Raw genomic sequence first — 12,587 nt, forward strand, 5'->3', positions numbered from 1 at the left:
GGGAGGAAGCCAACCTGCCTGTTACATCAAGATACAAATAAATAAGCTTATGCTACTAATATAAGATAATTGACCAAACTGCGGGAGGCAGTGGATGACAGGCCTGCCTGGCGTGCTCTGGTCCATGGGGTCACGAAGAGTTGGACATGACCCCATGGTCATGTCCAAACAACAACAACAAAAATTGTTTAGATACCTGCAGAATTGTGAATCATTCATATTTCCCCCCTCATTGTATACCACTTTGAGATATTTTCTGGAATATGGTGCAATATATAGACATTCTAAATGAGAATGGAAGGACTATACCTTTTCTCACAGATAGCTTATTCACCCACACTATGTTGGATTTTGACTATTTAAATCAGTGGACATATAAGATTCCAAATAAAAAAGTACATCAGTGAAGTCTCTTTGAGTTAAATAGCTAGGCATGGTCCCATAGTTCACAAAATGCTACCACTGGCAGAAGGGCAGAGAGGTGGTTTCCCTCTATTCCTATCACACACCCTAAAAATCTGCACTGCAGGGGTGTGGTAAGACCTCTGGAGCAGCATATGAGTTGATGAAGAAGAGGACTAGAGGCAGGGTGCAAAGATCCCTCCGCCTCCACCCCCGCCCATCCCCCCCCCCCCGTTTCCCGGCTGGAGGAGGCGGGCAGCGGCTGGAGGGCGGCTCCTCCGGCGGAGAAGAGGCGGAGGCTCCAGGTGTGGCAGTGCTTCAGCAAGGCGGGCGAGGGCGGTGAGCTGGTGCTGGGTAGCGCTTTGCCCAGCCTCTACCTCTTCCCTGGCGCCCTACAGAACTTGGCGCCCTGGCACCCCACGCCACTTGCCTCTATGGGCAAGATGCCCCTGACTACAGGGAAAGGGGAACTGACAAAAAATTGTATTCCACCATCCCCTGTTAGATCATAGTCCCTTCTATTCATGGAAGGGCAACTCAAACACCTAGTATTTTAAAAATATTAAAAATATCACTTTGCTAGGGAAGAAAGTATTCATCTATGTTTATATCCTAGGTGCAGCTGGTTGTGCTTTAAAAAGTAAACTAACAGGGCCCTTCCCACGTGGGTGGAGGCCACATGTAGGGAAAAGGTGATTGTCGATCAAAGGGATGTTAACTAGTCATCCTTTGTCACATTGTGTACAGACTTGGGCTAGGTAGAATACACCTTTCTTAAATAAAGCATTTTAAAGTAAATTGTGTCCTTTTGATGTGAGGTGTTCAAGTCTTAAAATACCATAGGAGGAAACCATAACATTTTAGCTGCACTTTATGGAACTAGCATAGCATGAAGTAACTTTCAGATTTATTTTATTGACGGTTTAACTTGTTTTAATCTTTTTTAAAAGGAAAGCTGCAACCTCTGAGCCTTTTCTCATGCGAAAATCTCAGGTGGTTGGTTGTCTTTCTCTAGTTCTGTGGTAACCTTTTTGACATAGGGTGACTGTAGCTTTTACACAGCAGCCAAAATGTGAACACACTATGTAATTTATGTTGTGGTGTTATGATACTTGTTTTGTTTTTAACCCTTTTCCCTAATAGTTAAGTGTATCACCCAGTGCATGGGATGGGTGGCGCTGTGGGTTAAACCACGGAGCCTAGGGCTTGCCGATCAGAAGGTCGGCAGTTCAAATCCCTGCGATGGGGATTGCTCGGTCCCTGCTGCTCGGTCCCTGCCCCTGCCAACCTAGCAGTTCGAAAGCACAAAGTGCAAGTAGATAAACAGGTACTGTTCCGGTGGGAAGGTAAACGGTGTTTCCGTGCACTGCTCTGGTTTGCCAAAAGCAGCTTAGTCATGCTGGCCACATGACCCGGAAGCTGTACACCGGCTCCCTCGGCCAATAAAGCAAGATGAGCGCCACAACCCCAGAGTCGTCCGCACCTGGACCTAATGGTCAGGGGTCCCTTTACCTTTTATCACCTAGTGCTGTCATTTTTGTAAGCTTTCCACTATGACCTGAAATTAACTTTCCTAGGTAGCCACAGCCAATGTAGATCCCATCCCTTTCCTAGAAAGCAGAATTAGCTATACATTCTACTTCCTGAGCCAAACTCTGCTTTAAGCAAGCTGTTCTCAGGACAGTTTCTTTCTGCCTTCCTTGAAACGAGAAAGTGAAATCCTCATATACAGTCTCCATAAACTTGGAATAAATGTATATACTGGTAGATTAGTCTAGCAACAGTAAATGAAACAGCAACCTTATTTCTGTTTTTGATATCACATTGCTGTCTTCCTTTAATACTCTCAACACCACAAACAATTTCTTCAGTGATTATTTGTTCAACCACTCTAATCTTATTTGTTCTGTCTATTCCACATAAAACATCTGTCTGACCCCATCCCTCCTATTTTGTTTGCTGATGGAATGTCTGTGGCTTGTGAATGCAAATTCTACCTAGCAAGGATAATTGGCATTTAATAAATGTTAAACACCTTTCCTGTATCACCTATTCCGTTTTCAAGACTGTAAGAGAAGGATGGGGGACTGGATCTACCTTGTCCAGAGCCAGAAATCCCCAAACCCTCACAGGCCACTTTGACAGATGGGGTGGATTGTCCACCTGCCTATCATCTAACATCACCATGACAGCAGATGCCCACATAGTTTGATTTCAAGCCATGTGGACAAAGGAAGCAAGGTTTTCAGCAGCCTTCAATCAGCTGATCAGCTGCAAACCTTTGACTGGACTGAGACTCACTGCCTGTGCCTAGGCATTCCTTGCAACTGTTTGGTGGGGCCAGGAGGCAAGTGGACATAGAGGGTGGACCAGCAGGCTCTATATTCAGGTGTGTATATGCACCTGAATCGCCACCACTCCCTCTCCCTCTCATCTCTCCTCATTATTAAACTCCATCGCACTCCTATAAGAGTACCATTCACCAAGTCACATTACTGGGCAAGCGTATCCACTTTTGGTTTATTTCATTGTATTAAAATCCATAAATTAAAATATTTTTAATTCAAGAATACAAAGTAAAAAGTTAGATACGTTAAAATGCTGTCATAAACAGTGACATTCATAGGCTTAATAGGCCTTGGTCTTCAGGATGCTCAAACTAACACAATGCAATAACTGCAATGTTAGTTCCTCCTTTGTACCAACCTTACTTTACTGCAGCCAGAACATGTCCTTTGGCAGGCCCATGTTAGATAGAGTACTAGGGCCAGGGCCTTTTCAGTACTGGCCCCAACTTGGTGGAACGCTCTGTCACAAGAGACTAGGGCCCTGCGGGACTTGACATATTTCCGCAGGGCCTGCAAGACAGAGCCTTTGGTTTGGACTCAGTCTGACTCTTATGTTTCCCTCCCCTTATGTTTTTGATTTATGAGCTACTATTAAAATGAGGCTACATTTTAAATTGTATTTTAACCCGTATTTTAATTGTTTGTTTGTTTGTTTGTTTGTTTGTTTGTTTCCCCCCTATTATGTTTTATTGTAATTTTATTGGTGTTAGCTGCCCTGAGCCTGGCTCTGGCCGGGGAGGGCGGGGTATAAATAAAATTTTATTATTATTATTATTAGAAGCAGTGCTCACATTGGAACTTCAGTAACTTTTGTGTCATTGATCTGACTAGTGATTTCACTTATTTTACTTTTAGAGTACCATGCTGCTATTTTGCACTTAAAGAAGGAGCACAAAAATGAAGTTGAAAAACTGAAGGTAAATATTTCTTCTCGTTCAAACCTATTTTTAAAAAAGAGATTCCCCCCCCCCTTTTAGAAATGTTGTATAACTTGCTAATTATTCTGATAGAGCGCTTCCTTACAGGCGTAGGAGCCCCAGTGTGTACACAGAGCTGCTCCCTTCAAGAGGTGGCAGTGAAGGATGCAGATCCATGGTTTCGTTCTTCTACCCGTGTGAATCTGCTCACTCCAATGAAATGATTGTAGCAGTCTATATACGCAAGAATTAGGAAGAATATGATTATGCATTCAATATATTCTCTTTGAATGGCTTTCAGTTGACTAGCAGTTCAGCTCATCTTAGCCTGGAGAAAGTTGAGTTTGAGGGGTTTTTTCTTCTTCAGAGACTACAAATTGGTGCAAAAGAATCTCTTAAACCGATCTTGTTAGGCCCAAGAAATTGTTGAATTCAAACATCAGAGCAGCCCTGATGAATTAAAATGGATGAGTGATGGTGTGCACACTTACCCAGCTAATATCTGTCGTCAAACTTGTTTGTGTAGTGCTTCAAAAATTTGCGGACTTGTTTGATCAGAGAAGACAATAGGACAAAAGAAGCTATTGTGCATAACATCTCATCTTTATCTTGTAATCTATGATCCCAAGCACATTTTCATGGGAGTAAGTTCTGTTAAAACAGTGGGACATACTTCCATGTGTTTATATCCAGTATATCAGGATACATGTTAGAACATAAATTATTTGCACATTTCCCCCATCGTGATTGTAGTTACCTGCTTCAACCATATTGTGCAGGAAGAGACAGTATCTGTGTACATTTGTTTCATGCCTGGTACATATCTTCACGTCCTGCAGTATACCACAGGGTCAGTGCTAGGTCTTCTACTTCTTTGAAGGAGTTGGCATTATGCTTCTCAATTTTTGACATGGCACAAAATTGGAAAGCCCACTCTTTCATTCCCTGGGACCAATAGGACAAGTCCACATATATACAATTCTTGTAGAAATGTATTTTCTGCATTCCCCACCAGAGGTCAGTTAAGTATTTCTCTCTTTCTCTCTCTCTCTCTCTCTCTCTCTCCCCTCCCCTATGCTGCTTCAAACTTGCTTTTATTTGAGTATGTATAGTACTTATATTAAAACAAAAGCAATAGTGCATATTGTACATTCAGTATCCTTTAAAGAGCAGTTGCCTTGTCCTATTTCCAGGTCCATGGCCAAAAACTTTGTATTTAAGGTAACAAAGTGGGGGGATGGAATGAATGTGGACGTCCAGAACCTAAATAAAGATGGTCTAAAGCTGCAGTCCTAACCCTAAATATCGGGGAGTAAGCCCCATTGAATTCAATACAATGGACTTTTGAGTTGACCTAGAATTGTGCTGTGTTGTGCTTACATTTATTTCATTGTATTAAATATTCATAAAAACAAATAATATTTCTGAAAAGAGGAGCTGGCCTGGGTCAGTTATCTCCTTGCCTTTCTAATTTGCTGGCCAGTAAACCAGAAGGTTTACTGCTTTACACTTAACAGCTTTTAATGAAAGCAGAAAATTCAGGGAAGAGGCCTAGAATGTCCCCAAGGAAGCCAGGATTCCCTGTGGCCATAGGCTAGCTTGAATTTTTAATAGGCCTCTATTCTGATTGCTGTCATCCTATGGAGTTGAGCAGAAAGCAGTTCTAATTTGTTGCTGCTGCCTAAATTAGAAATGGTTCTGGTCTATCATCAGTGGAATCCAGGTTGGCCAGTGAGACAAAAGTTTAAAATCCAAAGCAAAATATTCGGTTACCAGTCCACAGAATGGCAGGTGAGCATCAATAGCACCTGCTAAAATCCTTTTTGCATAGACAAACCTACCCAGATGCTTAAAATGCTGAGATAATTTTATCTGTTTTAGTGATTTTTTTCTTGATTTTTGTGTGTTGTTTTTTTGTAAACTGCTTGGACGTGGTTGTTGTTTACAATCAAGGGGTATATAAATTTTATGAAATAAACAAAATAATGGCTGGGGTCGAGACTTGGTTCCTCCTGGCAGCAGTATCCCCTGAGTGGCGTTCTGCTTGTGGGATGCTCCCACTGGTAGAAGGTGGGAAGCAACTTTTGCCATTAGTCTCTTACCCTTACACTCTCTGAAAAACTGCTCTGGATAGGTGAGGTTCTAAGAAGTGGAAGTTACTTTTTCCTTGAGGTTTGAATTGTGCTGGATAACATAAAAGTTCCAGGAAACATTAGAGGAAAAAGTAAATGTGTTCTCCTTTCTTCATTGAAAAAAAAATCAAGAGGTATAGATGCAAATTTTGGAGTGTGGTCTATAAAACCATAGATCAGCAGCAGAGCATCTAATTTGTATCCAGAAGATTCAAGGTTCAATTCCATTCTAGAACTAGGAATGTCCCCTATCAGAAACCTTGCAGAGCAGCGGCCAGTCAGTGTAGACGATACTGAGGTAGATGAACCAATGGTCTGGCTCAGTATAAGGCAGCTTCCTAGCTTCCATAGCTTACTTATATATGGCAGTGCTAGTTGAAGCTGTACAGTCCACCTCTGGGAGAGTTGCCATGACATTCTGTGATAACACTGAAGGAATGCTACAACTATTTTGCAATCTCCCTTTAGTACAGAGCTTTCTTTTCTTTTTTAAGTGGTTGAGGTTTTAGTATGTTGAGGTGGAGCTGTCGTTTTTTTAAAACCAAACCCAAATAATCTGCAACATATCTCTATTTTGAAGAATGGCCCACCTGAGCAAACATACTCATAGGAGAGGTTATCTCACATCATTATTGCTAGCTACTCCCAGATTGTTGGCCAGTTAAGTAGAGATGATGTTACTTTATGCTTGTCAGACACAAACTGCAGACCAAGTCATGTTTCTCTCGCAGAAAGATTCTTGTAAAATGCCAAACATTGCAGCTTTCATCTTTTTAAAAAAGAAATTGTTCCTACATAGCTTCATACATTGATCTATTCCTGTATACCAGAGACAGGTTCTGTTTTCTGGTATTAGCAGATTTTTTTATTTAACAGAGAGCTAGCACAAGTTAGGTGCTGAGCTAGATTGGGACCATGCTGTAAGGGAAGGAGGGTTTGCCACCAGTATTTCTCAGCCATTGGTCCCCGGCTGTTTTTGGACTGCATTAGTACCTCTTTGCCATCAGAACCAGGGTGGGTGGGACACATTACTGCATTTTTTTGTATTTTGCTATTTATATATAGGACATTGCCCTGATGTGATAATCTCATGGTGAAATCACTGCATTGTATCTTACTGTGTGTAAAAAAAATGAAAGAATTGATTTCAGGAGGTAATTACCATAGTCAGAACAACCACTGCTCATGGCTTCTAGGTGCCATTGTCACACAGAATGGGTTATGTACAGGCCAGCTGTACACAAAGAACCCTTTGCATGTTGACGTTTTGCACAGTGCTCAGTGGTTTCACAAGAGCCACTTGAAAGTAGTGTGGAAAATGTAGTGCATGCAGAATATGCCTGCTCATTGTCACGCAGAAGAACAGTGGCTAGGGCTGTGTACACATTACCAGCCTACAATGCAACTGAGCCATTCCTTTTCTCTGTTTGGAACAAACCTGATTGGGAGCATCAAAACACAGTATTATATGAAACAACAGTGTGGAGAGCCAGTGTGGTGTAGTGGTTAAGAGCAGTAGACTTGTAATCTGGGGAACCGGGTTCGTGTCTCCGCTCCTCCACATGCAGCTGCTGGGTGACCTTGGACTAGTCACACTTCTCTGAAGTCTCTCAGCCCCACTCACCTCACAGAGTGTTTGTTGTGGGGGAGGAAGGGAAAGGAGATTGTTAGCCGCTTTGAGACTCCTTCGGGTAGTGATAAAGCGGGATATCAAATCCAAACAACAGGATAGACACAGGATAGATATGGATTGCAGCTAACCTGTGTCTCCCTCTTCCCATACCAGTGATGGGAGTGCACAGGATGCTGAGTAAACAGGAGTGTGGACACAGCCTAGGAATTGGCTTTAGTCCTTGTGATTTCCGCGGAATTTGCTGCCACACGGGTGTGCTTTAATCTTAATGTCAGGGGCACAAGATTTCATGGATATTACAGATTAATAGGTGCAAGAATATACAGAAATAAATGTTTTGTGCATGTGCTAGAGGACATGTGACATGTTTAGTGGTTCAGATTTCTTTGTATTCTCATCTACTGTTTAAAATATTAAAACATAATGATGGGATATAGTGAATTATTTCAAGCTTTTTAATTGGGATGTTGTATGGTATCCATTGTCCCTACATCTTTAGCTCTATTGAAATACCCCAGCTGCTCTGCCTGTTTATATGCCAGGCTAGTTGTGTAATCATGTTTTTGGCAATGGAGATATATGTGTGTTATGTATATAACAGCATGTAGAACAGAATTAGAAGCAATTATTGTAAACCCTAACCAAAGCAGAATCTGAAACAGACTAAAGTGGCAGTTTTGTTGAAGAGTTTAGGGAGTGAATAGCTATGTCTGCATGGGATAATTTGTGCAAATAGAGGGATTCTCCAGGAAGGCAATGATGGGACTACTTTGAAATGTTTTAAAGGTAGCTTGCACATGAATGCAGAATTGTTATATTAGCTTGGGGCACTTTTTGCAGTTTGCTTACCTTTTTGCAAGTTTGCTTGCCTATTGCCATATTATTATTTTTTAATCTAAATGACATGTGCAGTTACAGTTCAAATCACTGAGCATTCATTTTCATAATTAAGTCATGGATGATGCAGTCGAGATTCCTGCATTGCAGGAGGTTGGACTAGATGACCCTCAGGGTCACTTCCAACTCTGCAATTTGATGATTCTATGAGTCTAAGATTCTAAGTCCCATTGAGTTCAGTGAGACTTACTCTCATGTAAGTGGGTATAGGATTGCAGCCTTGGAATCTTTGGATGTAGAGCATTATAGTTCTCTTAAGTAAGCAAGTTGCTCTTTAAAATGACTTTTTCCATATTTTATAGAAATGAGTCCTTTTGCCAATCACAATAAAAGCTCTGAAATGCCTCAAGTATTTCCTTTTTTGTTTTTTTACCTGAAATTTCTTTGTAAGAGAGCTTCCATTGAGCCCAGCATGTACATTTTGAAGAAAACTTTTGGTTGCTGAAACTTAACTAAAGTCCAAAGCTGCAGCCGAGGTCGCCGAGTCAATTTTTTCCTAATGAGCTTTTTTACATTTTTCAGTATTTCATGTGTTGCTGATGCTGAAGGTCTTTCAGCTTGTGGTTTGTAATAAATTCCGCTCTTACTTGAAAAGTACGAGCCCTCTGCACATGGTTTCATCCACATGTATACATCATATGAGTCTTGTAATCAGCATACAAATGAAGTCTTGATTCTTTGAACCCTACAGGGGATGAAACTGTTTGCAAAATTACCCTAAAGCATGTACAGCATTTCTGTGAAACATAATGCTGGTTTCTACAAAGAAGCCATTGCACCAAATCAAAACTTCATCTAGTTAGCTTGCTGCTGTTGTATCCCATGAATTTGCATAGCACAAGATTGTTATTGTTTCTGATTATTGTTGTTGGCAATAGTCACTCTTCTTTTCCTGAATATTTTTTAGCTTTGTGTGGAAGCATCGCCAGTTGCAGTTCCCACATGCCTTGGTCCTTTGCTCCTGCTTTTGATAATTTTATCTACACCTGTGTAATATATTTAATCTGGAGATAACAGTTTATGTAACTAATTGTGTGGGCTGCAGTCCACAAAAGCTTGTGCTGGTCTTTAAACTTCTACAAGACTATCGTTTTTGATGTAACAGAGTAGACTCATTCAGGTTTTCAGTACTGAACGTGTGAAAAGGTGTCTAGAACACATGGACTGCCCCCTACCTTCTGTATACTGGTATGTGTGCTAGCAGCATGTGATTGCCACCAGTCTGAACGTGGTCTACGTGTGTACAAATGTACACACTCTGGGCTCCCTCCACAGGGAGGTCCTTGTTGGCCTGAAATGAATTACACCACAGTCAGGGAAGTTAGTTGGTGGGAGCATCAGCGCCTGGGTGCGGTCTGTATGTTCAGAATCTCCTTTTACACATTTGATAATACTTTAGTACCAAACATCTGAATACACTATTAACACAGCTACCTATGTGAATTAGTTTCGCTTGTTGCTGAAATACTATTTTTGACCTCTGGCAACTCGTGCAGCATGTGGGCAAACACACAGAAAGAGCTCCCTCTTGTGTTTCTTCCCATCCTCGTCCTGTGCCACTAGGAAGTTGCATCCGCTTAATAGAAATCTTATTCCAGGCCTGTTTGCTTTGGTGCAAATAGGAACTTCGTTTGCATAGTTGCAAGCCACATGGAGGAACTATCTCCGTTCCAGTCTTAGTGGAAGAATAAAGAGATAACCCTCCCCTTTCCTTTGCACTGCCTTCACAGTGGCTCCCCATCTCCTGTAATTAGTTAAAGGAAATCAATACATGTTGCTGCCTGCTGTTTGTTAAGTGTGCATCTAGTTTGGCCCTGAGCTTCTGGGAAGAAGTGTAGAAGATTATTGGTAATAGAATAAGAGGGATCAACAATTCTCCTAGGCTGATGCACAGAATCTTTAGTGAGAGTGGAACTGATTCGTGGCCCTTTCTTTCTTGCATCTGTTTATATCAATGAGAGAGCTTTTCTGCTTTGTTATTGTTGGAATATTGCTGGATGTTTTATTTCTGGAGAGTTCCTATTCTTAAAGCTGCACAAATGGCATGCCTTAGTCACATTGAACCTTATGAACTAAACTGCAGGTGACAGTGTATAACAACTAAATATGTTATTCGCTGATGTTTGTTCAAGCTAACAAGGAAAATAATAATAACTTATTATTATTGAAACAAAAAACAAACGAACACAAATTAACTGTGCTTTTGAAATTCCCTAAAGGTATTTAGTATTGATAAAAGAAAAGCCCCTCTTAGCCCCCCTTTTTTTTCTTCCAATGGTAATTTCATTCTGGTAAGCTGGAGGGGAGGTTTTAGCATCTGCCTGCCCCTTTGAGTAATAGGGTATCTGGTAAAAAGAATCTGGGAGGAGTTGCTTCTGTTCTAATGCCCAGGTGGAGGCTAAGAGCACAGCACAGTTTCACTATTTTCCAGGGACGTCCCTAATTTAAAGAATCTGTCCTGGTTTCAGATTTGATCCCGGAATGTTCCACTTTCCCTTAGGATGCCCTTTATTTTCATCGGAGAAATGTTGTCGGGTATGCACTCCTCAAGACAGGCGACCCCACAAGGGGCACTCCTATTTTATGTAAGTCATAGCGCCACTCCACCCCCACCCAGCTGTTGGGGTAACCCAGGGTTTACTTCTGGCAGGTGGGTCGGAAGTCAGTGGTGGTACCCAATGCCTTTGCCAAACTTCTGACATCTGTAATAAAGCTGTGGCTTTGTTTGATACCAATACCTTGTGTTATATCTCATTATTCTGCAACAGGGATGCAATTTTATGACGTGCCATCCCATTTTAGATGGCAAGATGTTAAATCTTCTCTTGGGCATATATCAGTTGCTTATTGAAACTGGAAAACATTCAGCAGGTCATTAATAATGCCTATTAACGTGACTACACATAGTTATAACACTTTTTAAAAACTTGATCCATGAATCCAGTTTTCCCCAACTTAATAGTTAGAGTCAGTGCTTTTCTTATAGAAAAAAGTGCCAGTACTCACCATGAAGAAGTTATAGTAAGTGCCACACTTTTAACCAGTGCAGGGGGGGGGGAGTTGCCAGTACCCGTGAGTACCCCTCAGGAAAAAGGACTGGTTAGAGTAAGAAAGGAACTGTCTTGCCTGCATTGCTGTCCTCTAACACAGGCAGGAGGCTAGGAAAGTTGTTTCTGTGTGCCCACGCGCTCTCTTGTTTTTGTGTAGGGACTATCCACACAAGGAACCAGCTCCCTATGTTTAGCTGCCATTGGCTTAATTGGAATTAAGAATATGTCGCTGTACAGCACTTATAAACTCCATGAGAAACTCCACTGACTTTGTGTGTAATCACTGATAATTTTATATCTTATAGCTATTTAAAGTTACATGCACCCACAAGAACTGTAAGGAATCAAGAGCAAAGAAACTATTATAATAACCCATCTCATGTAATTGCTACAGCCTATAAGGCCACTCAGATATATAGGGAACCATAAACTGTTTGGTGCATTCTATTGCTGCAGAGTATTTTTGACGCTTTGAATAAAGTTTCAATACAAATCTCCTTATTATCAAAGTTGAAAGCTAAACTGCTTGCGTGACTACACGTCTGGTATATTTACTTGCCATGGAAGGCATATACTAAACATCTTGATACTATTAGGAACATAGAAGCATAATTGTTTTTATACAATGTATTGGCTCTTCTTCCAGTTCATGTTTGAATAAATGCAAGAACTGTGGTATGCTCCAAGATCTTCAGAAGATTTACATGATTCTCTCAGTTCTTTGATGCTCAGAGGAAATTGTTTCTTAAAACTTAAAACTAGAATCTCAGGTTCTTGGGCAATCCCTCCCATCCCCTCACTGCAGGAGAGAAAGGAAGGTCTGATCCAGGCTGTGCTGAATTTATTAGACTGCAGTAACTCCCTGCCTCCCTCCTGCTTCTTCACTGGCATTGGTATCAAGAGAGATACTACAGTCAAATAAATGTGGAACAGCCTGGTTTTGGCATTATCTCTCCATGGTTAGAGGCCAAGGTATTGCGGGCTTGCAAGACTTCAATCAGCTGGGATTTTGCCATAGGTAGTAAGGTCTGAACAAACGTCCTGTCTTTGCAAAAAGCACAGAAACAATAGACAGGCAGTTTAAAAAGCACAAAAAACCCTCACAAGAACCAGTAAGAGAAGACTGTAAAATCAACAAGGAGCCTCTTTGTTCCCCATCCATATGTATTGCAGCGTAAATACTATCCAGATATAGAAATGGCTGGGGT

At 41.3% G+C, this 12,587-nt stretch overlaps 1 protein-coding gene and 1 long non-coding RNA gene across 2 annotated transcripts in view; both read left to right on the top strand.

The window, feature by feature from the left end:
- The window catches only part of LOC310767021, a 962,895-nt gene that overhangs the window by 862,313 nt on the left and 87,995 nt on the right, over nt 1–12,587 (top strand). The window lies entirely within an intron of this gene.
- Nucleotides 1–12,587, top strand: part of FMN1 (formin 1) — a 110,613-nt gene that overhangs the window by 20,243 nt on the left and 77,783 nt on the right. Inside the window, exon 3 of the mRNA XM_083610835.1 lies at nt 3,606–3,667. Coding sequence (XP_083466961.1) covers nt 3,606–3,667 — 62 coding nt within the window. The remainder of the gene's footprint in view (nt 1–3,605; nt 3,668–12,587) is intronic.

The sequence above is a fragment of the Podarcis filfolensis genome (assembly GCF_964270895.1).
Source record: "Podarcis filfolensis genome assembly, chromosome: 1".
NCBI lineage: Eukaryota > Metazoa > Chordata > Lepidosauria > Squamata > Lacertidae > Podarcis > Podarcis filfolensis.